The sequence below is a fragment of the Talpa europaea genome (assembly GCF_964194135.1).
Source record: "Talpa europaea genome assembly, chromosome: 6".
Classification (NCBI taxonomy): Eukaryota; Metazoa; Chordata; class Mammalia; order Eulipotyphla; family Talpidae; genus Talpa; species Talpa europaea.
Window position 1 is genome coordinate 85423405 of NC_140072.1, and position 26976 is coordinate 85450380.

Below are 26976 nucleotides of genomic sequence, written 5' to 3' on the forward strand. Positions count from 1 at the left end.
CACTTTGTCATGTCTTTATAACAGACTGTCAACCCTTCAGTTTTGTTAACATGCCTTTTGAGAATCAATTTTGGAGACCCATCAGAACTTGGAGGGCTTTTGACCTACCTTCCTATCATGTATGTCCCTTCCCCCACCATCCTCTATCTCATCGAGCTTTGACTTAGCCTTCTCTATCACCTGCTGCATCTCTCTTCCATAACTCATGTTATATTTTGTAGAAATTATCAGATCATGTTTTGTTTCTAAATATTTCTTGTGCATTCATCTTTATTGTTCATTTTGTTTCATTCTTCTTTGGCTTACCTACAACCAATATTAACAACCCCTCCTCTTATTCTTGTGACCATTTTTTTTTTTAAATAACCCACCCACACCTCTGGAAAGAGCTCTATTTTAATTATTATAATGAGTGTGGGCTGTGATGTCTTGGGGAGATCTTGGTAGGTTAGAGTACATAGTACATAGTCTAGAGATGTTCATATTATCTGACAGTGGGAAGTTGTTCTGATACCACTGAACAAAGTTGGGTAGGGAGTGGGGATATTATTTATATCAATGTGATGTCCAGCTAGAGATAAACAAGGAACTTTGTTCTACTGTTGTAAAACATTATGGGAGTGAGAATGGGATAATCTTTGTGAACGTTGAACTGGTACCCCTGGATAAATAGGAACTTTTAACATAGACAAGAACCTAAAGTGTTATTGTTAGTGAGATCCCAAATTTGAATAATTTCTTTCATTTACTCTTTCTATTAAAAATATATCAAACATACAAGTTTACAGAATAACATTTTGAGTATCTGCTACCTTCCAGTTGGCTTTTATTAAAACTTTAATTTTTGGTATTTTCTCTTCTTTCCTCCCTTAATGCCAAGAGCCTCTGTGCAGTGAGATAAGAGTTGTGTCTTGTAACAGTAAATTCACAGTTTTGAAACCAGTGTAAGACTATTATAAAATTTTGGAATGTGGCAGTGATACCACATTGCAGAAGGATGGTGGACTCTGAAAATTGCTTTTAAGGTGTATGTCAGCTAGACAGTTTGAGGAAATATTTAGAATAGTGTTTTTCAAACTTTTAAATTTTCACCCACAATAACAAATATATTTTATTTGCATTATAATCTTCAGCACACATACATGCACACAGATACAGATAAAAACACACACACAAATACTCACACATAACACATACCTCTAAATAAAAAGTTTTAATGAAATAATGCTTAGTCTTTCTTTGTTAACTGTATTGTAACATAGTCTATCCTGTTGCTTCTACTTGGTTCCAATAAATTGATTTCACATATCATTTATAGATAGGAATCCACAGGAAGCTGCCATAATTTCTTAACTAGGAAGACAATTTCTTAAAAATTGTATTTGAGAGTAAATGGGCAGCTTTGCAACCCAGCGCTCAACCGCTGCGCCACAGGGGAGGCCCGTATTTGAGAGTAAATGGGATAGAAATGGAAGGGAGAAGCTACTCCAGAGATGGTTGTAGTAATCTAGGTGAGCGGCGAGGTGAGCTAGGCCTCCGATATTGACGGAAATAGAAAGTTTCAAAATTTGAAAGATACATTCAAGGCATAATTACCAAGATTTAGGGAGTGTTGGTAACCAAGACTTAAGGATTAAGGGAGAGGGAACAATAAAAAATGACTGAGCGTTTTTAAGTCTAAAAGATTTGAAGACTGTTTCCCTCATGTCCAACGTTAACCTTTTTGGAAAATGAACCTTGCTAAGTGAATTAAAGTCTTGTCTTGTGTTTCAGAATTGACTAGCCCATTCCAAGACTTAGGAGAAAGTCAGCGCACTTCCGAAATTGAATCGCGCACAGTCACTTCCAGAATAAAAGGGAAACTTAGGACATTTCTGGAGAATTTGTACTTGCCACCTACTTCCATCAGACCCTGAAGGCAGTGAAGCCTCACTCTCTGTCCAGTTCCTGTTTGCCTAGGACGCCTGCAGTCCACCACTTATGCACTCCAGCACCCCCATCAGCTCTCTCTTCTCCTTCACCAGCCCAGCAGTGAAGAGACTGCTAGGCTGGAAGCAAGGAGATGAAGAAGAAAAGTGGGCCGAGAAGGCAGTGGACTCTTTAGTAAAGAAATTAAAGAAGAAGAAAGGCGCCATGGATGAGCTGGAGAGGGCCCTCAGCTGTCCGGGGCAGCCCAGCAAATGTGTCACAATTCCCCGCTCGCTGGATGGGCGCCTGCAGGTGTCCCACCGCAAAGGCTTGCCCCATGTTATTTATTGCCGCGTGTGGCGTTGGCCAGATCTCCAGTCTCACCACGAGCTGAAGCCACTTGAGTGCTGTGAATTCCCGTTCGGTTCCAAGCAGAAAGAGGTGTGCATCAACCCCTATCATTACCGCCGGGTTGAGACTCCAGGTAAGCTTTCTTCATGCCATTGCCATTTGAAAAATTAAGGGAGTGTGTCCCAGTTGATGAAGGGTGATGGGGCAGGACCAGGCTCCATATTACTAATGTGAGACAGAAGAGAGGGAGGTTCCGTTTTGAGAAACTAATCCAAAATTGTGTGGTCAGAAAAATCTAGAAAGAAGATAATTTCATTTCAGTATACATGTGAGCTTTACGTGATCTTGAAAAACACAATTTTCTTTTGATGTATTTTGGAATTATCATCATTGTTTTCTAGTTATTGTGTCCATTGAAGGTCTTAATATGCTTTGATATGATTAACTGCTCAAAACAAAACAGAAAACCCCCTTCTCCTTCAATTCAACTCCTTCTGAACTCAACAAAAGGTTTTTGGCTGCCAATTTCCCCAAACTCAGATAAGTAGAGGTATCTCATACCTGAGTCCAAAAATAGTCAGTGAAAGAGTTGCTAGAAATCCTTTGGACCAGAAATCCTGTTCCGAAAACCATGGGAGTTGGGGGAGATGGCAGAATGTATTGTTCTAAAACTCTTTATACACCTGGGTGTGTGTGCACATATTTCACTCCATTTTTGGAGACATCTGGTATTTCTCCCTACTCTTGGCAATTCTAAGCTGTTGTCCCTAGAACGTATACATCTTTGTTTTCTTCCTTATTTCCTGCTTCTTTGTGGTCTCTCTTTGCAAACTTACAATAAAAATAGTTAATGTCTGAGCTTATGACAGAAACTTTTCTTTCAAAGATTTGAGCTACACTAAGTATTCAAAATAAACCCAATGAAATCCCAAAGAATTTCATTAAGAAATCCTTTCTCTCTATACTTAGATGAATCTTGAATAACACATGTGAAAAAGGGAAAAAAGAAATACTTTCTCTTTACCTAATGGATTTGTAAAATGTATTTTATAAGAAATATCTTGTAAAATGCATCTGGTTTTCCTCTTAAATACTGGAAGACCTAATTTTAAAGGATTTTTGCTATTTTAGTTGTTTTCATATTCTGTAAGCTTCTTCTAGAAGTGGTAGTGTGAATACTTTTCCATACAACAGATAGATCTTATCTCATTTTAGATTTGTGTTTTAAAAATGGAAGATGGGTAAAAATTGTATTAAATTTAAAGTACTTAAACTTCAGAGTATTTTTTAAATTCCTAATTGATTTTTTAAAAGATTTATTTATTTATACATACAAGAACTGAGGTACAGGCCAGAGATGAGGGGGGTGAGAGGATTTACCAGAGACAGAATAGGGAGCAGAACAGGCAGATTGATTGCTGAGGGGAGCAGCAGGCAAGTCAGGAGAGGTCTGCTGTGCCATGTGGGAGCTCCCTGGTTGGGGATCGAACTCATGCTGTAGTGGCTGTGGCTAGCTTTATTGGTTGCATCTTAACCCCTTGCGCCAGGCCCCCTAACTGATTTTTTAATAGAAAATGCAGATTTTTTTTTTAAAGTGCTTTTTTTTTTAAATTTTTTTTTTTTATTTATAGAGGCATGTTTTATTTATTTATTTGTTTGTTTGTTTTGTTTATACATGCACTGGGTACAGTCAGAAGCACGGGAGGGTGAGAGAATTCACCAGAGCCAGAGCGGGGAGCAGAGCAGGCAGAAGGACCGAAGTACACTGCTGAGGGGAGCAGCAGGCGGCAGGAGAGGTCTGCACACCATGTGGGACCCTCCTCCAGTGGCCGGGGAGCAGCCGGGGATCGAACCGGCGCTGCAGAGGCCGCGGGCAGCTTCGCAACCCAGCGCTCAACCGCTGCGCCACCGGGGAGGCCCCGAAAATGCAGATTTTTTATTTAGTTTTCTGGCCATGTTTAAAGTAAATATTTTGAGAACAATGGAAATGCTGATGTTAAGTTTGTTTGGTCTCTAACTATTACAAAGTTTCAGTTTTGCCTTTGAAATCTCTTAGTTTTGATTTTCCACTTTAGGAACATGAAGGATACGTTCTGATTTTCTTATCATTCACATATCCACTTAAATAATTGATTTCATTCCTTTTCAAACTATCTGCAGTAAAGGACAGTTTTTATTTTTTAAGTTTCTAATCTGTCAAAAATTGGTATTTCTACACAGTACAAATTGATTACTAAGCAAATGAAATTTTAAAAAAAATTACAGAAAACAAGCCTAATTTTTAATTATGCATTTCAACAGATATAAAATTAACCTGACAAGTTGCTATGAAGGTTTCTAAACATTAATTCTCATTTTTAATACTTGGATCTTCATGGTGTCATACCCAATAGTCGTGAAGTTTCACCAGTTCTCAGACAAAGCGCAGGCCTAGTAGAAGTTCAGAAAATGTTTTCAGGAGACATCATAATTTTACTCCATACAGTTGACAAGAGGTTATTTCAGAAGTGTAATTTCTTCTTTACATCGTATTGGTAAGGAGCAGCTGAGATGGAGAAGTAGAACTTAGTAATTAAGAATAGCTATTGCTACAGAGTGAATAATTGTGCCCCTAGCCCCCATTCCTATATTGAAATTTTATGCCCAAGATGATGGTATCAGGAAGTGGGGAATTTGGGTGGTGATTAGATTCTGAGGACAACCCTCATGAATGAGATTCGTACCATTATAAAAGAAGCCGTAGAGAGGTCGCCAACCCCTTCCCATTTTTGTGAGAACTCTGAGAAAGTGGCTGCCTGCAACCAGGAAGAGGGCCCTTTCCAGAATCCAGCCATGCTTCATAATGATCTCAGTCTTCCCAGCCTCCAGAACTGTGAGAAATAAATTTCTATTGTTTATAAGCCACCCAGACTATGGTATTCTGTTATAGCACTTCAAATGGAGTAAGACAGCTATGTTTTTAGTAGAAGTATTTAAAAATATGATCAGTGCAAATCTAAGGTAACTGAGCCAGTCAGGCCAAATAACAACCAGGGTGATACCATCGGTTTTCTCTGCAAAAAAATATTCACAACCTTCGGTTTGACCCACATGGGAAAAATATATTATCAAGATATATGCATCGGTAAAGAAAATACATTCTTTCTTTTCTCCGGGTGCCCCAGATCTGCAGGCTATGAAGAAATAGAAGTCTCCACATTCAGAAGGGTTTCAGGTATAATGTTTATCAATGTGAGGTATTAGCTGTAGATACATTACATTAAAACAAAAATTACAGAGATTATTCAAATTCTTCTTTATCCAAAGAAGAAATATGAGTGTTTACTTGAACATTGTTAATATTGTGATGAAGAAACATCTTTGAAAAGCCTCATGCCATTTATTATCGTGGTCCCTGGCTTTCAGACTATTCATGAGGCAAGTCATTTTTTTATTCTTGCATATTTATAGATACATGAAAGGAAATGTAATGGCTTATCATCCATTCATTTTTGCATAGTTCTGTTGAGTATTTGTTCTGTAGTGACATAGGGCAGTAGATACAAATACAAATATTGGCTCTTACCAAGGCAAGAAATTACTTGTTTCTCTGCTGCCCTCATATGTAGTGGTTTAGTTGAAAGTTTTTTATTTATCTGTTTGAGTTGATTTTATACCTGTAGAACTGAAAATTATTGCTTGTTAAGAAAGAAAGAAATATGGAAGTTAAATGATGGACTTTATGATTGAATTTATTGTTAAGGTACTGCATTATTATCTGTTTATTCCAAAAGATACATTTTATGAAAATTTTTATCAATACTTACACGTAGTAACAAATCAACATTGTGATTAAAGACAAGAATCACCCCTCATCTCTAGAAACAACTGCTTTTAAAAAATCTTTCTGTAACATTTTTATTGAGGTATTTTTATTTTTATTGTTTGACAGCCCTATATGATTTAGGGGAATAGGTTCATACCTCATCTGATGTGTGTTACCCCTTCACACTCACCCCCAAAGCACCCATAATCCTCCAAGGTAGTCCACTGGCCCTCCTCCTTTTTGTTCCTTATCTCCACCCTCCCGCTCTGCCTCAGTTATGCAGTCATGTTTTGGCTTAGTTTTGCCTGTTCCTTTGTGGTTTTTTTTTTATTTCACATGAATGAATTTATCTAGTATTTGTCTTTCTACTTTTGACTTTTTTCACTTAGCACAATTTCCTCCAGTTGCATCCATGTTGTCACAAATGGCAAAAGTTCTTTCTTTTTATTATTTAACTAATATTCCTTGCGTATATATACCATATCTCTTTTCTATCCACTTGTCTGTTGTGCACTTAGGTTGTTTCCATAAGTTGGCCATTGGTAAATAGTGTTGCTATGAACAAAGGAGTGTTGCAATCAACTTCAAATTAGTGTTTTTGCATTTTGATAAATAAACAAGTAGTGAGATTGCTAGAGCCTATAATAAATCTATTTATTATTTTGAGAAACCACCATACTGTTTTTCCATAGGGGATGATCCAATCTACATTTCCACCAAGTGTGTAGGATTTCTTTTTCTCTGAAAATTTGCCAATACTTAAAACAACTGCTTTTAATCATTCTTGCTTAGTTCTTTTGTTAGTTTCTTCCATTATTACTAAAAATTATGGAAGTAACTCTCAACAGTATGCTTACACATTGTCTCCAAGTTTATTGCCTTTAGATTATTTCACTGACACTCTAACATAAAAGGTGAGGATTTAGCTCATTTATGTATTACCTTCTTTCTTCCTCTTCTCATTCCTTGATATCTATATTTTGGTTTATGATTTATGTTATTTTTTATTGTTCTATTGGTTTCCATTGTGGGATTGGGTGTAAGAACTGTTATCCCGTAGAAGAACATTGGTCCTTTGCCCTTTAGTGTTCAGCTTTGGAAGGCAAATTGGGAAGATGGAAGTGAGTTCCATGTCCATTTTTTTGTGGGTCATCTTCTGGGCTCTGTTAGAATATACATTTTGTTCATAGATATTTAAAATTCAAGGGGATATGACTAGGTATGGTTCTTTTTTCACTCAATGGGCTGTGCTTTTTGGCTCTTTTCAGTCTGATATCATAGATTCTTCTATAACTCTGGGAAATTTTCTTGTACTATTTCTTCCTTTTTTTAAAAAGATTTATTTATTTATGCATACGAGAACTGGGGAACAGGCCAGAGGTGTGTGGGGGGTGGTGAGAGGATTCACCAGAGACAGAGTGGGGAACAGAACAGGCAGACTGACTGAAATACTCTGCTGCGGGGAGCAAGCGGGCGAACCAGGGATCAACTCTTGCTTCAGTGGCTGCAGATAGCTCTATAGGTTGTGTCTTAACCCCTTGTGCCACCAGGGAGGCCCTAACTTCTTGTGCTATTTCTTTCATCACTTCTTTCTCTTGTTTTCTCTGCTTCTCTCTCTGGAACTTAGTCTAGAAAGGTAGTCCATTTAGTAACATGTCACACCTCATCAATCTTTATTGAGTACCTTTTTCCTGCCAGGCACTGTGACACGTAAGGAGTTGATTAGGAGCTAGAAATGCCTGGACAGTGCCTGGCCTTGAGAAGTGCATCCATTCCTAAATTTTTATATAGTGTCAAGTTCAGGAATACACACTCTTTTTTTAAGTATGGAATCCAAAAGGATCAACATAAAATAAAATAAACAGACTTTATTTCTAAGTTTTCTCATTGCTGCTTGTCTTTTACTTATTAACTTTAATTGTTACTCATATTTATGTTTTACTTAACATCTTATTGCCCTTAAATCTTTCTGGTAAAGACAAGTAGAATGTTTTTACTTTACAGCACGCCTGAGTCTTAAATTTAGGCTGGTTATTTAAATAATTCAACATGGTCTCTGAAGTGAAACTATTTTGGGATTCACTTGGGGTTTCATAGCGAGCAATAAAACTGATTTTGCCTTTAAAAAACACTTTATTGGCAAAATGAAAGGAAGATGTGAACGGTTATGTCTCCAGAGGGTAGGCATTAAGGCAGCTTTGCTAATTTCTGTGGTAGGAATGAAGAGAGTCTCTTAGAGTATTGAGCTGATTTTCCTCCAAACATTCTGTTAATTGTGACATTCTGCTTAAGATTCAGGCTGCAAAGAGAGAGACCGCTGGTCTATTCTGCTTTATAAGCTCACTTTTGGGGAAGAGATGGGACCTTCATCGATGATTTCATAGTAAGCACAGAGAAAAGTAGAGGGGTGGTTCTCATAAGAGAAATAATGTTATCGTCAAAAACTGAGCAGACAAAACCAGCAAGTGTCCACTCTATTTTGTGCTGATGAGCCAATGTTCGATTCTAACCCGCTGGGTCCTTTCTCATCCTAGTGCTGCCTCCTGTACTTGTGCCAAGACACAGCGAATATAACCCCCAGCTCAGCCTCCTAGCCAAGTTCCGCAGCGCCTCCCTCCACAGCGAGCCGCTCATGCCACATAATGCCACCTACCCGGACTCCTTCCAGCAGCTTCCCTGCTCTGCATTCCCTCCCTCGCCTGGGCCATTCTCGCAGTCCCCGTGCCTGCCCAGCTACCCTCAATCCCGGGGGAGCCCTGAGCCCGACATTCGCTATCAGCACTCAGGTCAGTAAAACTGCAGCCCACTGGGAGTATGAACCAACACAATTATTTATTACAGGAGTACCAGAATTATAATCACTGTAACTAATGTTCATGTAGTGCTTTATGGTTTACATGGCAACCTCCTTTGGGCCACTGGACTCTGTCCACCCTCTGAGATGATCCAGACTAGACCCATTTTGGAGCAGTTTAGCACTGAGCTACGACATGTCTTTTATCTGGTTTCTGGTTCTAATCCTTTGAAAGTGCTCAGAAATGAAGTGGATTGGAATGGCAGCCTCGGCAGTTTCCAGGGATTTTTTTGTGAAGGCAGTAGAATAAGATTGTAAATACTACTTTAACTCATGCAGGAAGGTTTCGCCTGAGGGCAAGCTAGGCCTTTCCTTGGCCTCTTATACAGTAATCAAAGGGACTTCTGCTTGCAAAAGATGTATACATGACCCAGAGGGGCAGAGTGAGGTTCCAGTTCTAGCCAGTGCATGCTTCCTTTGTGCTTTGTGAAGCCCGCACATCATCTTGAAGACAGAGCTGGTCAGTAAATATTTACGGAATTGAAAAGCATATGGAAGGGGAGAGGATGTGCATACCCCTCTGGGAAAGGGAGTCCATTTTCATAGTTAAATATGCTACCACACCTATAAAGTGAGTGTAAGGTTGTGAAGAAAGGACTAATAGGCAGAAGATAAGTGTGCGATAAGTAATATCCTGAGCTAACAAGTTCCTAAGGTATGTGTAAGTGTATTCGGTGCCTGATATTATGCTCTTCCTGATCCATTTATTCATATATCCACTTATTTAACAGCTATCTATTGAACTCTTACTATATGAAAATATTGCCGTAGAGTACTGAAAGAAGCCCTCTATTAAAAGATTAAAAGATTAATGAAAATTGTCTCTGTCTGCAAAGAACTTAAACATGTGGGAAGATAGAGAAGTTGCCCCCTTCCCTTCCTGGCTATTCAGTTCTTCCTTTTGTACCATCAGCAATACATCTACTATTTCATATAGATATCTACTTTTACTTACCACACTAAGTATATAGTTTCTGTCTGTTGTTTCCTCCATTCAGCTGTCAGTGGTTCTCATTTGCATTTCTAGCACAGAGACTGAAACACAGTATTTGTTCATTAGTTGATTATTGAGTGAATGAATTACCTCCCAGTCCTCCCACTTGAAACTATAGCTCAGAGCTGTAGATGTAGATTTTACTGTGTTGGTAAGTACTGACTGAGTACTGACACCTGCTAAGTGCCAGGCCCTGTGCTGAGGCTAGAGGTGTGATGATGATTATCACAGTGGTCCTGACTTTTAATAGCCAATGGCTATTGAGAATGGTCATGTGGATAAGTAACAGTGTAATGAAGGCTGTAGCAGTCCAGGCATGCTTGAGGACTTGAACTGAAGAAGAGGGGGAAAGTAAGTGAATGTGAGGTCAAATCAATAGAACTTGATGTTGGGATGAAGGCTGTGATGCTGGAAGGAAACTTGGGTGTCATTCCCTGAGAGTGAAGGAAGGTAGTTGGAGTCTTACAGGTAGCTCAATTCACTGAGACAAGGACATAGCAGAAAAAAAAGTCGTTTAAAGACAAAAACTTGGTTAAAGGACAGAAGGATAGTTATGTCACAAAATGCATGTTTACATGAAACACATATGTGCTATACAGATTTTCTGTACTGACCATATTCCTGCAACTGGTTAGACTAACAGGTTGATGTTCTTTTTCCTCTTCCCACCTATAAAGGAAGGACCTCAACCTCTTTCCAGAAAATGATTAATTTCTCATAGAAGAAATAGTCTTTTTAAAATTAAAAGAAAATAATTCTTTTCTGAATGATTAACAGCAAACTGCCAACTCAAATAACATGTTCATAGATAAATAAGACTAAAAGGAACATTTGAGATACACTGGTTGAGCCCCTTGAATTATTAAGTTTTATTAAGATATAATTCATGTACCACACAGTTCACCTATTGAAAGTATGTAATTCAATGGTTTTAATATACTATATAATTTTAAAGTGTGGTAAAATATATATCATATGAAAACTGCCACTTTAACCTGTTTTGAGCGTACAACCCAGTGACATTAAGTACACTGACGATGTTGTACAACCATCACCATTATTTCTAAAATTTTGTCATCACCCCAAACTGAAACCCTGTAACTTGTAAGCAATAACTCTCACTTTCCTCTTTCTTCAGTCCTTATAATCTACTTTCTATCTCTGTGGTTTTACCCATATTAGGTACACCTCTCATAGAAGTGGAATCATGCATTTGTCCACTTGTCCTTTTGTGTCTAATTTTGCTTAGCATAGTGTTTTACAGTTCATCCATGTTGTAGCTTGTGTCTATACTTCATTTTTGGTGACTGAACAATATTTCATTCTTTGGATATACCACATTAGGTTTTATTTATTGGTTGTTGGATGTTTGGGCTGTTTTCACCTTTGGGTTATTGTGAATAATGCTGCTTTGAACGCTGAATTGCAAGTATCTGTTTGAGTCCTTGCTTTCAATTTCTTTGAGTAGATACCTAGAAGAGGAACTCCCGAGTCCTGTGGGAACTCTATTTTCAATTCTTAACTTTATAAGTAGATTTACTCAATGACCTGCAAAAGGGCCCATGTTGCTGAACTTTTTTGCCAAGGTTGTAGTTCAAGTTCTCACAAGGAAATGCCTTATCCATGCTTTTGCAGGGGATCCATAGACTTTTATTAAAACAATCATGCTAATTTCAACCTCTGATCTATCACCTCAGAATTTCTGAGGGTAGAATCAGAAGTCTACATTTTTAACGAATTCCACTGGTGATTTTTATGCATACCTAAGTGTGAGAACTGCTTGAATGGGAAATTGAGTTCAACACAGGCAGACTGACCCAACCTTTTATGCATCAAACTCCACCACTAATGTAACAAGACTATTCTGACTGACACCAGGAATGTATACAGAAGGAATGTATTGTTTTGAGAGGTCATCACTACAGAAGTTTTCTTCTGCCTTGGGAGTTTTTATTGTCTTATGAATTCATTCCTGCTATGCTATTATCTATGGAGTACACCTTTTGTCTAGCCATGATCACTGTCCAGTCATAGAACTAATATTTGGGGAGAAGAACCCTTGTAAGTGTGCCTTATACTCAAGGTGTACAATCAGTTTTCATCTTCTCTGTCAGCTGACACAGAGCATCACTGTGGTCATTGTATAACCCATGACAATATAGGAACTGAAAACTGAGCCCCCTTCAAAGAAGGTTTGACTTTTCTCTCTTTTCAGAGCCAGATAACAGACTATTCTGTCTTTGAGAAGAGCTAGAATAGTCCCAGATTCGAAAAGCTTATCATGAAGTCATTTGAACTCAATGATTAACTCATAAGTCAGAGGGAAAACTAATCAACCCTTTAGTGCAGATCTCAGGACAACCAATTTCTTTTGTTGAACACTTACCATGTCACTTAGAATTGTCTTGTTAAGTTACTGGTCTTTCTTTAGCAATAACTGCTCTCCACCAAGCCCAGGAATTTAATGGCAAATAAGGTTGGATCAGCTGTCTTTGTGTAATTTTATCAGTTGACATTCCTTTGTTTTGCTGCTTTCTTTTAGTTGACACACCACCCCCGCCTTATCATGCCACAGAAGCCGCAGGGACCCAGAATGGCCGACCTCTAGATGCCACAGCTGATAGTCATTTAGTGCTGTCAATGCCTAATGGAGGTAAATTTGCAGATGAACAGCTAAATGTAGCTATTTTCAAGAGTATTTCCTATTTTCCCCAAGCAAAACATATCAAAAAACAAAACAAAGTGTGCTGGCCTGTAGTTTCACATGAGCTTTAAGGGGTAGGTAGCATGGCTTTGCATTTCAGCCCTGGCATACCTCAATACCATAAAGTGCGTGCTTTGTTTATCATACTGCTTAATAGGGTAAGTTGTTATTTTATTATATATTCTTTAATTAAATTTTTAAATTTTAACCTAACATTTAGAAGTTTGTATTATTGATGTTGAGTATGGAATTGGGTATTTAAGAAGTAAGTGATTTTGTGCCATTTATGTTTTTTGCTGTAGGATTGTAGTGATATCTTTCCTAAAGAGGTGATCTTAGACATATATGTGATTAGGTTTTTTACCAAATTTTATTTATGTCTTATAAAGGCTAGATAAATGTTGCTCAGCTTTAATGTTTGACCACAGGGTAAACCTGTGTAAATGCAGATTTTGATTTCTCTAGACCTGGGTTGGACTCCAAGAACTTGCATTCCTAACAAGTTCCCAGGCAATGTGGGGCTGCAGTTCCAGGAGCCATACTGAGCAGGCAGGGAAGCTATAAAGGGGTTTACTACGTAATTTATCTCAGAGTGAATTACTTTATAAGTGAAGGTGATTTGTGAAATCAAATAATAACCCGCTGATTTATTTGTTTCATAAATTTACATTTTAACGCATATAGGAATACACATTATATGTAAGAATGACTAGAATATTCAAAGATAAGAAAGATAATATAACCAATGGAAAGGTAGTGAAAGAGACCTGATGGCAGAAGAAGAAAGAGCTCTGAGCTCTGGTTGGCTACTGGCAACTTAAAACTGAAAATTTTGGGGTGAAAATATAACATTCAAGGATTTCCTGATGAAATAAATAGCTTTCTTTAAAATACTTCAACACCATAAATAACTTGGTATTCCTTATATACATGAAAGGGGATGTGAGGTTTATATGGAAGTTGTTTTTTTTCTTTAAGTAACTAATAGTTCTCCCTGGTTATTTTGATTTAGTTTTCATCATATCTAAACTATTATTTTTCATTTTAGTTTGTTAAATATTCTCTGCTTTAGAGATCCACTTTGGAACAATAATAGCAATAGGCTGTCTTTCCTATATAAAGATGAGGCCACCTGCCAACTTCCTTTTAGCTGTGTTTCCTTTAGGGGTGATGAAGATCACATGGATCCATTCAGGTTGTTTTCCTGGCCCCTCAAAACATCTACAAGGACCCTGGTCTCTGTGCCACAGGGACATTAAGCATATGAGCTAATCACAAAAGCATCTGTTAAAGTGACCGGGTTGAAAAGATTGCAAAGCAGCATACCTGGTCTTGCAGACAGTTTTCTAGTTCCTAACATCAATCTAAGTTTCCTGACAGAATCATGAGGTGGGAAGGAAGCCCAGGCCTGACAGTAGTGATGTGCTGCTTCACTTTCTTTCAGACTTCCGGCCAGTGTGCTACGAGGAGCCACAGCACTGGTGCTCAGTGGCCTACTATGAACTGAACAACCGAGTTGGGGAGACGTTCCAGGCTTCCTCGAGAAGTGTGCTCATAGATGGATTCACAGACCCTTCAAATAACAGGAACAGATTCTGTCTTGGGCTTCTTTCTAATGTAAACAGAAACTCAACAATAGAAAACACCAGGAGACACATAGGAAAGGGTAAAAGCATATATTTATTCCTCCATATGTTCATCTGAGCTAAAAAGTAGAAATAGAAACAAGTCATGTGTTGTCCACATAACCTAGTAGGATGATCCAGGGCGCGTGAGCTGGAGAACATTCGCAGGTTACACTGAAAAATTATGTGGGCTTTTGGCATATTAATCTCTCTCCCTGAGAGTATTGGAGTAGCATTTTCTAGGGAGTATCATAGGATGGGTATTATGAAGATAAACAAGATGATATATAAGAAAGCAGGATGAAATTGTTGAATAGAAATATTATGAATTATATTTGAATTGCCTGGAGATCCTAAATAGGATACCTTTTGACAAAGAGGAGTTCTGGCTGGCTGATTATTTCTATCATGTTAAGTTACCTTTGGACATAGGTAGATAAAAATCATGACTCTTATGTTCCGCAGCCTTCAGTAGATGACTAGAGTTCAGAAAGTAGGGGCAAGTATGTCATTACTAAAGGGTTAGCATAATGTTTGTAATTAAAATTTTACCCTAGGTGTTTTGGGAGGGAGGTCAGAAAAGGGAAACTCTATCTCTAATATAATTTTTACCCCAAAGGGAGAAATTTTCCATACTTCAAAGGAAATAATATTTTTATTTTGACTGAATTCTTAACAAATTTCTTTAAAAAAAAAACAAATTTCTCAGGTATGGTTCTACTTTCAGATGATTTTTATAAGAATCTGCAAATGAAACCTTAAAGCAGAACATTAAAACACAGTGTTGTGGAGCTGTTTATTGAGGGGCTCTGCAGATTGGTCTGTGTATTAGATTCCTACTGATACCACTTGATCTGAAAATAGAATTAAAATATTAAAGATTATAGGATATCTTCAGGGAAGCTTTCTGCAAGTAGCTTGTTCAAGGGCTGCTGATGCAGACAAGGCAAATTGGTTGTTTTTGTTTGTTTGTTTTGTCATTCACTGAAAGCTAATCTATAGGTCTAAGAAACCATAGGAGCAAGAGTTAAGACCGATGACCTGTGACAAAAACCATAAAGCCTAAATGAATGCTCACCTGCATGGAAGGGCACCCCACCCTCACATGGTACCAAAGGCAGTATCTCAGTTTTTTTTCAGAGAACTGCCTTGGCATTGATTTCATGTGAAAAAAAAATTTTTTTTTTCAGAGAAGTATAAACCATGCCATAAAGCATGGCAGAAAAAAAAAATGTTGGCTTGGAATATTTTTAAAGCAAGAGCTCTCAGTTTCCTATGAAGTCCGGGGCCTGTTTCAGGTGCTCCCTGTATTATTTGGTTCTGACCAGCATGACTTCCTAGAGCATCAGCCTGAATAAATTTGTAGCAAAATGCCCTGCTAGATTAGTGAGTAAGTTAACTTGAGCTCTCTGGAGTCAATTTATAGAGACACAGATTTCAGAAATATATGTTCATTTCGCAATTATTTCTACACTTAGCCCAACTGTTCTGCCACCTGGGAAGCAGCAATGGGAAACAAATCAACAAACTAAACCAAACCAAACCCAAACCAAAAAAGCCAAAGAAACTTCCTGCCTTCACGGATGACAGTAAGGACATGTATGCCAATAAGGAAAGACAGACAGGAAATAACATAAAATGTCAAATGCCAAGTGTCTAAGACAAAACAAAGGAGGGGAACCAAGTCTCTGGCTACACTTTAGAACAGGGTAGCCAGAGAAGGCCTCTTAAGAAGGTGACATTTGAATAGAGAACTGAAGAGGAAATTGACTATGTGGATATCTAAGGGGAAAGAGTTGCAAGCACAGGCCCTGAGCCTGCCTGGCAGTGTGAGGAACAGCAGGAAGCCAGGATGAGTAGAACAGAGAGAATGAGGGTGTGGGGAAGTCTTAGAAGAAGAGGCAACAGGGCCAGGTCACAGGGCCTGAAGGCCAATTAGATTGCTTCAGCTTTGACTATATACAATGGGAAGATAGATTTAAGTTGAAGAATTTTTAAATTTAGAGATCTGAGTTTTCACTGCAGAAAGGATCCCCTGGCTGAAACATTGAGATTAAATTGTAGAGAGAAAGGGTAAAAGGTATCTACCAAAAACTTTCTTTTTATTTTATTTAATGGTGAGCCATTTCCTTACTCCTCAGCAATTTTCAGTTAGCTTTAGGCCACATCTGGTGTGTGTTTCCTGCCCCTGAAGTTAGCTAAGCTGGCTGGCCCTAAAGAAAGTTAATGCCTCCACCTTGTCAGCGTGCATGCACTTTGAGTTGTGTCTTTTCTAATAGCGATGGCTTCTGCTGATTCCTCCATGTTTTCCATCTAAAGGGGCCCACTGTGAGGTGGTGGAGCTACTATGAAGCTCTTATCTGTAACCTTGCAAAACTAAACTGAATGAAAGGGAATTGAACCTATTGCTTTGATGTCATTTAGCAATGTGCTTCAAATAGCCGCTAGCAAGTTAGCACTAGCATGCCAGAGGCTACCACTGAAATATGGAATCAGGAATTTGCACCCATGGTTCTGTCTCTGGGGCCCAGTTGACCTCCTCTGCTGGAGGACATCACCTTTTGTCTTGGTCCTCCTCATAGTGCATTGTTTGAAGAATGAATCATTTGATATAGAAGGAAAATACTTATCATATGCGCCCACAGTGATATGTCACAATCAACTCTGAGATGTTGAAATATAACGCCCATTACTGATAAGTACAGAAATTTTACAGTGATTTACTTTAAAAATATGAATCTGAGAAAATTTTGAACATAGAATGTCACTATTGAAGTCATTAAACTTGATGTTGCAGAATACTTAATATCATGAGAAAATATTCACATGATAGTAATAAATGAAAAGAGTTATAAAACATCCTGTAGTATATGACCCCAGTTTTGTTCAAAAAGAAAAGTTGAAAAAAAAGCATAGCAAATGTTACCTTTGATTATTTCTGGGCTGTGAATTTGTGGCTGGTTTTGTTTTGTTTTTGTATTTCTGTATCTTCTCTATTTTCTCTGGTGGGCCTTCTTGTGCAGGCGAGGAAGATGAGATGGGATCACTGCAGCAGCAGGGAGAGAAGCTCCATGGTGGGCCCAGCCCTGCCAAACTGAGTATGTCAGTGGCAGAGGTGGGGCATGCAGTGTAGCTCAGCTGGTCTAGATCGGCTTTGTTCATTATACTGTCCTCAGAGAATTAAAGTCTTAGTAGTTTTATGGGACCAACCTGACTACCAGTCCAGAGGCGGATTTGTGTGTCCCTTTCTCAAGAGAAGTTGCTGCCATCTGCTGGAGAATTCCTGCAATTACTACACAACTCTTGGAAGACTGAGCATGCCCTGGAGTTATGCAGTCGCAGCTGCAAAGACTTTGTCCTCTGAACCTAAGCCCTGGTGTGGATCTGAAATCTATGCTTTTATAGTCTTACATTTTTAAAAATCTACATTCAATTTTTTTTTATTTTGGAAAATTTCGAGTATACACAAAAGTAGAGTCATGAAATGAATCTTCATATTTACCATATCCACTTCAATGATTCAGATTCTTTATCATTCTTTTTCTCTATCCTTTCATGATATTTCATTTCCTTTCTCCAATATATTTGAATATATATCTAGCTATATAAGGAATTTTTGCCATTATTATACTTAGAAGTAGGTGCTATTTAAATGTTTCAGATGATCCTGATAGTCAGCCAGACTTTAAAAATAGTTGTGCAGAAAAGAGAATATCAGAGGCAAGATGATCAGTTACAAACTCAAGGGAAGGGGTTGTGTTTGTGTGAGTAGCTTTAGTTTTTATTCTACAGAGAGTGGACAGGCATCAGAGGGTTGTGCAGAGTAGTAGGGTAATGACCTACTTTCTGCACACCATTTTTCCCTCCTAGTCATGAGGAAAACCATGCACATTCCTTCTGCTTTGGGACACTGACTTCCTCGAGAGCCTTTTCATTCCCCCCCCCCCACACACACACATACACACATCTTTTTAACTGGCCATCCTCCCAGTCTTTCCTCCATCATTTGTTTGTCATTCAAAACTATAAAAGAGGAATTGCAGTCTGACTCAGCAAAGCCAAACCTAATCCAAGTCTCTGGTCCTAGTTAATCACAGTACAGCACTCCTTGATCTCATTAAGGTGGATACAGTTGCACACAAATGAAAAGGGAAAAAACACAACTTAAGAAGAAATGTGGTCCAAGGTGTGGGTGGAACTTGCTTGAGGACCACATTGTCTTTGGGTTCTTTGTCATCTCAGGTAGCACTTTCTGTGGGCATTTATCCTTATTGCTCCTCTTCTTTATGGTGATCTTCAGTCTATGCGATTTAAAGCCACTGTTAAGGCTTATCAAATGCAGGTAAATAAAATCATTTGCTACTTGACCCTTCTTTAGATGCAGCTGTCTCCAGGCCAAACCCAGTCTCCTTCACATTGGGGTTTTTCATCATTGCCCTGGTGACTCAGGTCTACATGTGTTCATCTCATTGGCTCTGTGCCCTCTTTTTGCTCAAAATGCTAAACCACTACCTACTTGCCTGACCAGGCTCTTCTCTGCCTTGTTATTATACCAACTGCAGTGTGGTTGTGGCTAAAACTAACACAATTGAAATTCATCCCCTCAGTAAAGACCAGGGTCAGATAACAAAAATCTTATCTCTTCTATATATTTCATAGTTTCTGTGAAGATTACATATTTGAAGGTCATTCCATTTAAATAGCTGCTAAACACTTTTCAGCTTTTTTTCTCTGGCTTTTCCTCACTTGTTCTCCCCAGAGGCAAGCCTCACCAGAGGCAAGCCTTCCCCTGGGAGTTTGCAAGGGTTGCTAAGGGAAGTCTGCTTGGATTTGTCCCTGCCTGAATGTGTCAGTGCAGCCACGTAGCCATGTCCCACCTGATCAGGGCAATCCTGGGTCTCTTGTCGAGGCCTGGTCATGGGTATCAGGACTAAGTCTGCTCAAGGAGACAGAATAATGAAGGTTAGAAGGAAATGGGAGAGGACAGGAGACAGTCTGGTACTAACAGTGAGAGGGGGTTGAGTCTTGACCTGTGTGTCAACAGCGGCACTTTCCCTTTGTGACTCTGGATCAGATTCCTATGTAGTTGGAATGTATGAAAAATGAAAAAACAGGGCCTCCCCGGTGGCGCAGCGGTTGAGCGCTGGGTTGCGAAGCTGCCCGCGGCCTCTGCAGTGCCGGTTCGATCCCCGGCTGCTCCCCGGCCACCGGAGGAGGGTCCCACATGGCGCGCAGACCTCTCCTGCCACCTGCTGCTCCCCTCAGCAGTGTCTTCGGTCCTTCTGCCTGCTCTGCTCCCTGCTCTGGCTCTGGTGAATTCTCTCACCCTCCCGCGCTTCTGACTGTAGACAGTGCATGTATAAACAAAAACAAACAAACAAACAAACAAATAAATAAAAAAAAAGAAAAATGAAAAAACATTTTTTTGACATTGATTAAAAAGAAAGGAGATGGCTAGAGGAAGCAATAGATAGGGTGGGAGGTAGTCACGTATAATCAGAGCTGCCACGGATGCTACTCAGAACCTCATAGAGATGCTCAGAACAGCTGTCTCAAAACTGTCTTCTGAGTGGAAAGTCTGAGAAACCATGGAGGGTCAGTAAGTTCTCTTTAAAATTTTTGTATTTTCATTTTGATGGGATTCAAAATACAGTACTGTAAGCATATCCTGGTTCATTCTATAGATGCCTTATGACTACATCGTGATTTATTTACTATCATGTTGGCAGCTAGTGCTGGAGAAAAACTGTTCTGGTGCTTAATTAGATTCCCATAACCAGATTAGAACTTCTTTATCTAGCCCCAATCCCTTGCTGTGAATTTAAGTTGAATTTCAGACCCAAACAATTGGAGGGAAAGAATGAGGGAAAATTTAATTGGGAATGAAAATGACTGGGCAGCAGTGTTTTCAGGATGCTCTTTTGTCTTTTAAGTCTAAGAGCGTGAGATATAGTAGCATTAGCTGTATTTTGATTTTGAGTCTTACATCCTAAAATGTGGCAAGAAGTTCACTATTCATAGGTTAAAAAATAGGCATTATTTCTATGACCTATCATACTAAGTGATAAGCTCTAAAATGAAATAGGTCTCTGAAATATTTATTAGAAGTAGATTTTTAATTGTTGATAGAATAAAATTTAAACTCCATTTATTGTTTTCTCTGAAGTGGTTTAGTGTTTACACTTATGTAACATAGCCATGATATTATCTGTTTTCAATTTTTATATTTTTATTTATATGTGTAACTGAAGGACCATTTGATGTTTTCTGCATTGTGTATTTTACATTGAATATTATGAGACTTTATTTTTGGAGTGAATAATGTGAGATTGAGACAGTGAAGAATACATGGGAGTCTACTTATTTGTTCTTGGCAGTGATTATCTACATGGGTTGCAGTTCACTTTTTTTAAATTTAATTTCTTTATTTTTGCATAGAAGAAATGGGGTGCAGGCCAGAGGTATGAGAAGGGGTTGCGGGGGAGGATTTACCAGAGACTGAGTGGGGAAGAGAACAGGTGGATCTACTGAAATACACTGCTGAGGGGAGCAGCAGGCGAGAGAGGAGCTGTCTGCTGTGCCATGTGGGCTAGCTCCCTGGCTGAGGATCAAACTCAGGCAGTTTTGGTGGGCCTTCAAGGTTGTAGTGCTGAGACTAAACCGCTAGGCCACCAGGAAGGGAGGCCCCTGCAGTTCACTTTTGAATGGACTCATGGAAAAAACAGTGTAATTAAAATAATTCTGCACTTGAGTTGCACATCTTATGACTCTCTGGTGGTAATTAAAATTAACCTTAAAGTAACTTGTCTCATCTCATGAGGCCATGGAGGTCAGTGAACAGGGAATGATATCACACCTAAAGTCAGTGTGGTGCTGATGTTTGAAGACTCTCTGCTTTGCCTCTCAGGTGTGCATTTGTACTACGTTGGAGGAGAGGTCTATGCCGAGTGTGTGAGTGATAGCAGCATCTTTGTGCAGAGCCGAAACTGCAACTACCAGCATGGCTTCCACCCAGCCACGGTCTGCAAGATCCCCAGTGGCTGCAGTCTCAAGATCTTCAACAACCAGCTCTTCGCCCAGCTGCTCGCTCAATCAGTTCATCATGGATTTGAAGTGGTTTATGAGTTAACTAAGATGTGCACTATTCGGATGAGTTTTGTTAAGGTAAGGAGTGTGTGCCTTCAAATTCTAAAACAGAGAATGAAAAAAAAAAAACCCAGACAAAAATCTTTTTCAATTGATATGGCTGCATACAGCCTGTTCAAGTAAAACAAATTTGCAGGAACTCTTTGTTTTCAGGAAAAGCACCTCTTCCTAGAGGGTGAACACTCTTGTTTAGCGATCATGAGACAATGCTTTGGCACATCACTTTTGGGAAAAAAACAGGTTAAAGTAGTTATCTGGTAATTTTAATGCAGAGGTTAAAGTGACAGTGATAATTTTGTAGGATTTAATGCAATAGAGATTTTCCATTGCTCAAATTGCTGGCCATTGTCACTCAATAAATGTTGGCAAATTTACCCAAATCAAGTCAGGTATTCTCTTTGCTCATAAAAATCAGACAGGAAAACAGCGGGGATAATATTTATAACTAAGCTACAAGATAGCGCTGGCTCTAATACAAGGTACTGTAAATTTAAGTGCTGTTATAAAGGCATAAACAGATTGGGGTAGCAACATTATTTTGGGTATTATTAATTTTGAGAAAGTGTAGTGGATGTTTTTGAATATTTGTTGAATTTTTCAAATCAGATCCCATTAAAGTTAATGAGAAGGTTGGAGAACTGAGGAAGTTACTTATTGGCAACAAGAAAAATAAATGGATTTGCACATTGAAGCTGAAGGTGTTATCCTTGCTATTTCATCTTTGCACTTGCAAATAATCCTGATATTTCAAAATCTCAGCTTAATTATCAAATTGCCTGGGTGTATATGATAGTTTGCACATTTTCAGATATCCACCCAAGGAATCAGTATGCCTTGTCCTAGGTTTTTCAAAATAGAATTTTTTAATCCTTTAAAATTACAATGAAAAATAATTGTTGCTTTCCTATACTTAAATTATGTTTTTGTTGTAATTATAATTTTAATAATTATTTTAAAACCAAAAATGGAGAAAATAGTTTTCATCTAAAAAAATGGGTTCTTGAGACTGCTTCTCTTTCACAGTGACAAAGTAGTTTTATTAAATTTACTGGAAAGCTTCAAAAGCATTTTACATTGTAAAATAATTAAATACCTGGAAATCTTTCCAAATGTTCTGATGCTTTGGAGCCAGCAGGGGGCATTAAATTGCCATTAATGAACAGACATTTGCAGGTACAGTTACTTTTTCCAGGCCAGTGTTTTTAATATTAGGCTGAAATATCAATATCTCAGAGGTAATTCTTTTACTGTAATATTAGCTTGCATAGAAGTCTGAATTTTCTAAGATCAACTAGATGTACCTCTCTCTAATATGCGACATTTAAATTCATGAAGCTACACAATTCATAGAAAAAAATGTACCATATTGCAGATTTTTTTTAAATTAACTCTTAGCAAATATACTACAGATGATCAGTTTGAAAAAATTTAAAATTTCTTGTCACAAGAAAAATATTTCATCTTAGTGAGGTAGTGGATATTAACTATATAGTCATTTTATAGTATATACATATATCAAGTTATTGTGTTATACACTTAAAACTAGTATAATATTTATGCCAATTATATTTCAATAAAACTGAAAAAAATTAGTATGACTAAAAATATAAAATCTCTAATAATTTTATATTGATACAATATTTTGAACATGCATAGTTATTAGAACTTTAAATGATAAAAATGAAAAGAAATTATAGATGATTGAACAGTGGCAGCTGCTTCTGGGAGTGCTGGACTAGATCACCTTTAAAGTCTCTTTGGCTCTGATCTTTACTAAGACTTAGTCAACAAATATTTCTTAAGTGAGTAACAAGTGCCAGGCCAGGTGCCATTGTAGGCATTGGGATACATCAGTGATTGTACAGAGAGCTCTGCCCTCCTGAAACCAATATTTTAGTAAGGAAAGACAGATAATAAACTGCACCTCTAAAAAAAGAGGTTGCTTGAAAGACAAAACAGAGCAGTTAAAGGGTTTTAGAGCGCTGGGAAAGGGGGATGTTGTAAGTTTACAAAGGTGGCCAGGGTAGGCTGTTCATAAGGTGACACTCAGCAAAGATTTGGAGACAATGGAGCCCAGTCCTAAGGATATTTGTGGGGAAAGCATCAGAAGCAGAGGGAAGGATAAGAGCCTACCTGGGAATTTGCAGGAGCAGGGGAGCCAGTGTACCTGCAGAATGATGAGTGAGGGTTGGTGAGATGGGACCAGTAACATAGAACCAGATCAGAGCTTCCCAAGACACTGCAGGGATTTTGGCTTTTGATCTTAAAAGATGAAGAGTCATTGCAAGTATATGTTACCCTAATTTCAGGTTTCCAGGTATAGTTACCCAGCCAGGAATGGATCCCAGGCTGTAGAGGCAGCGCTGAGTCCCAGCCACTAGACTACCATAGGCTGGTGTCTAACAAAGCCGCAGCAGGAACTTTGCTCTCAGGCAAGCAAGCAAAAAGAGGCAAATTTGTTTAGAGAAATCGATATCAGAAAACCTTTATTAAGGAGAAAAGAACAGAAACAAAGAAACCAGGCCAGGGAGGGGCAAGGAAGCTCAAGTGGAGTTGTGCCTCAGGGTATATACACCTTCTTTCCCTAATTACTCAAAAGCCCCATCCATCAGGGATTGGTTAGTTCTCTGTGGTCTCACTCAGTCTTAAAGTTTCTGTGCCCAGAATTATATCTTGCATCTCAGGCCTTATGTTAGAGTCCTTTTTCTTTATCGTCCTTGTCCAGGAATGTCCTGTTGCCCCTAGTGGGAGGGTATGTGGGGGCTGGATTAATCCCCTTTGGAATTTGTTGCCCTTATCTCTGGAGACTCTCTTATTCCTCCTAGGTTTTTTCTATTCTTTTCTGACCCTAAACACTATCCACTTACCCTATGACTCAGAAGTCGGGGGCAACTTTTCATGATCTGACTTGTTTTCAAGGGATCTCTCAGGCTACTGTGTGGAAAACAGATATTATGCAGGCAAGGTTGGAAATAGGGAGACCTGTTAGCAGGGTATTGCAGTAATCAGATGAGAGAAGATGGTGGCTGCCACTGGGAGATTTGTGTGAAGGGGAAGCATTCAAGGTAGGGTAAGAGATAATGAGTAGAGTTAGATGAAGTTGCCCTCAACCAGGATGGAAAGGATGCAGGTGGGTTAGGTTTGGGTATAAGATTAAGAGTTTAACTTTGAAGAGAACAATCTCGAGATGCCCACTGCATATCCAAGTAGAGCAGCTGAGCAGGCAGTTGGATATATGAGCTAAGTTTGGAGACAGATGCCTGGATTGGACATGTAAATTTAGGAATTGTCAGTAAAAGGACAGCATTCAGTGCCATAAGCTGGGATGACATTAGCAGTTTGAGTTTAAAAAGAGAAATAAGGGAGAAGTTCTAGAATGGAGCCATGGGACACTTTAATATTTAAAGATGTGGGGGAAAAGAAAGAACCAGTAAAGAGAACAGAAAGTGCAATCAGTGACTTAGTAGTAAAGCTAAGAAAGGAGAGCTCTCCTGCCCACATGTGACTATGCAGGTGCCTCTTTTTCTTTCTCCTTTTAATAAACTGCCCTTTTAAAATGTTAAAAAAAAAAAAAAAAAAAAAAGAGGGCCTCCCTGGTGGCGCAGGCGGTTGAGCACAGCATTGTGAAGCTGTCCGCACCTTCTACAGTGCCAATTTGATCCCAGCCTGCCGGCAAGGGCCCCACTTGGCGCGGCAGACCTCTCCTGTCTCGCCTGCTGCTCCCCTCAGCAGTGCATTTCATCTGTCTGCCTGTTCTGTTCCCCACTCTGTCTCTGGTGAATCCTCTCACCCTCCTGCACATCTGGCCTGTACCCTGGTTCTTGCATAAATAAAATAAATCTTAAATAAAATAAAATAAATAAAGAGGAAAGAAATGAAATATGGAAGGGGCTTTGTAAGTCAAAAAAGAAGAGAGTCCATTGAGGAGATGGCTAAGTCACATACTGCCCAAGTAATACCACAACTGAGAGTTGAGCACTGATTCTAGCAATAGAGAGGCTTTTTTTTTTTTTTTTAATATTGACAAGAACAATTTTGTTGAAGGCTGAGGCAAAATGCTGATTAATAATGGATTTAAAGAGTTAATGGAAGGACAGGAATTGAGGCAACCAGTAAAGACAACTTTGAGTTTTTGCTAGAAAGAGGACTGAACATATTAGTCAGTAATTGGTGGGGTAGTAGGACCAAGAGAAGTATTTTGAGGATGGAAGATATTTTGGCATCTTTGAATGTTGAGGAATGATCCTGTAGCAAGCAGATTGTTGGAGAGATTGGGGAGATTTGCTGGAATAATGTCCTTGCAAAGCAAGTGAGTCTTACGTATAAATGGATAGACTCTTATTTAGAAATACAGATAATTAATCTATGGTAAGAGGCAGAAAGCCAAAGTATGTGGCTACAGGTGATGTGGAAATTCTCTTTTGATTGCTCCATTTCCCTGATTAAAACAGAAAAGATCATCTGTTGCAAGTAGGTTGAGGAGTAAGTCTTTGACGTTTTAGAGAAGAAGAACAGAGGTGACGGTCATTTGGGGCATTTGAGGGACTAAGGGAGAGCAAAGGAACTGGGGGTATAATGTGAGTGCTAGATGACATCAGAGATCCACTTCAGACTCATGGTCACAAGTGGGAAGTATGATCAGGCAGCATGGTTGTGTTAAAATCTAATTAAGAAAAAAAAATCTGCACAGAGAATCACTATTCCCAGCAATAAAACTTAACGTGCTAGACTGTGATCACTCTGTGATTTTAAAATACATTTTCACTGATGTATAACATATAGAGAAAAATAGACAAATTTGTTCATTCATTCATCATTCATTCTCTCTCATAAATGGTAATAAAAAAGAAAATAGCCAAAACTGAGCCAGACAGAGAAAAGAGAAACAAGTTTTGTTAATCAATCCCTGAATATTCAAGAGAACCTTCTAGTTCTCCCTTTAAGACCTAGTCATAGTCTGAAATAAGTGACCAAGTTTTGTGCAAAACATTATCTTAAGCATTTAAGAGAGTGTACATAAGGTCAAATTTCTTCCCTTGTTGAGAGGAAAATGATTTGCCAGCATTCCTAACCAGGTCAGGGCCTGTGCCATCTCTAGGTTCAGGTGTTTCCTTATGAACAAAGGAAATGCATTGACTGGAACTGATCCTCTGACTGATCCTGGTTGATGCAGAGTTGTCCTATACGATCAGGAGCTCACATTCCCTCTCTCAGGGGCTGCTGTGGTGCTTGGGCTCTGTCCATTGAGCTTGTCTTGTGCCTCTAGAGGCTTACTATAAGTTCTGCACAATCACTCTTGGCTCCATTCTTGCTTTTCAGGGGTGGGGAGCCGAGTATCATCGCCAGGATGTCACGAGCACGCCCTGCTGGATTGAGATTCATCTTCATGGACCCCTGCAATGGTTGGACAAAGTTCTGACCCAGATGGGCTCTCCGCATAATCCAATTTCTTCAGTGTCTTAACAGTCTTGTTCTAATCTAAATTTCTATAGAATAGATGCTGTTGCAGGCAGTGGCTTATATGATTTTGGAGTTGCAACTGAAGTTTTTCAGAATATGGATAAATACATATAATAGATATAATTCCTA

At 38.8% G+C, this 26976-nt stretch overlaps 1 protein-coding gene across 2 annotated transcripts; it reads left to right on the forward strand.

The window, feature by feature from the left end:
- Nucleotides 1-1980: 1980 nt before the first annotated feature.
- On the forward strand, nt 1981-26850 carry SMAD9 (SMAD family member 9; the record flags this gene model as incomplete). Of its 2 annotated transcripts, XM_084234622.1 has the most annotated exons (6): nt 1981-2392; nt 8599-8850; nt 12455-12565; nt 14061-14282; nt 21149-21405; nt 26707-26850. In XM_084234622.1, 6 exons carry the CDS (start codon nt 1981-1983, stop codon nt 26848-26850), a joined length of 1398 nt encoding a protein of 465 aa, XP_084090748.1. The 2 variants fall into 2 exon arrangements, with proteins under 2 accessions (XP_084090748.1, XP_084090749.1); XM_084234623.1 differs by lacking the exon at nt 12455-12565.
- Between the last annotated feature and the right edge of the window lie 126 nt (nt 26851-26976).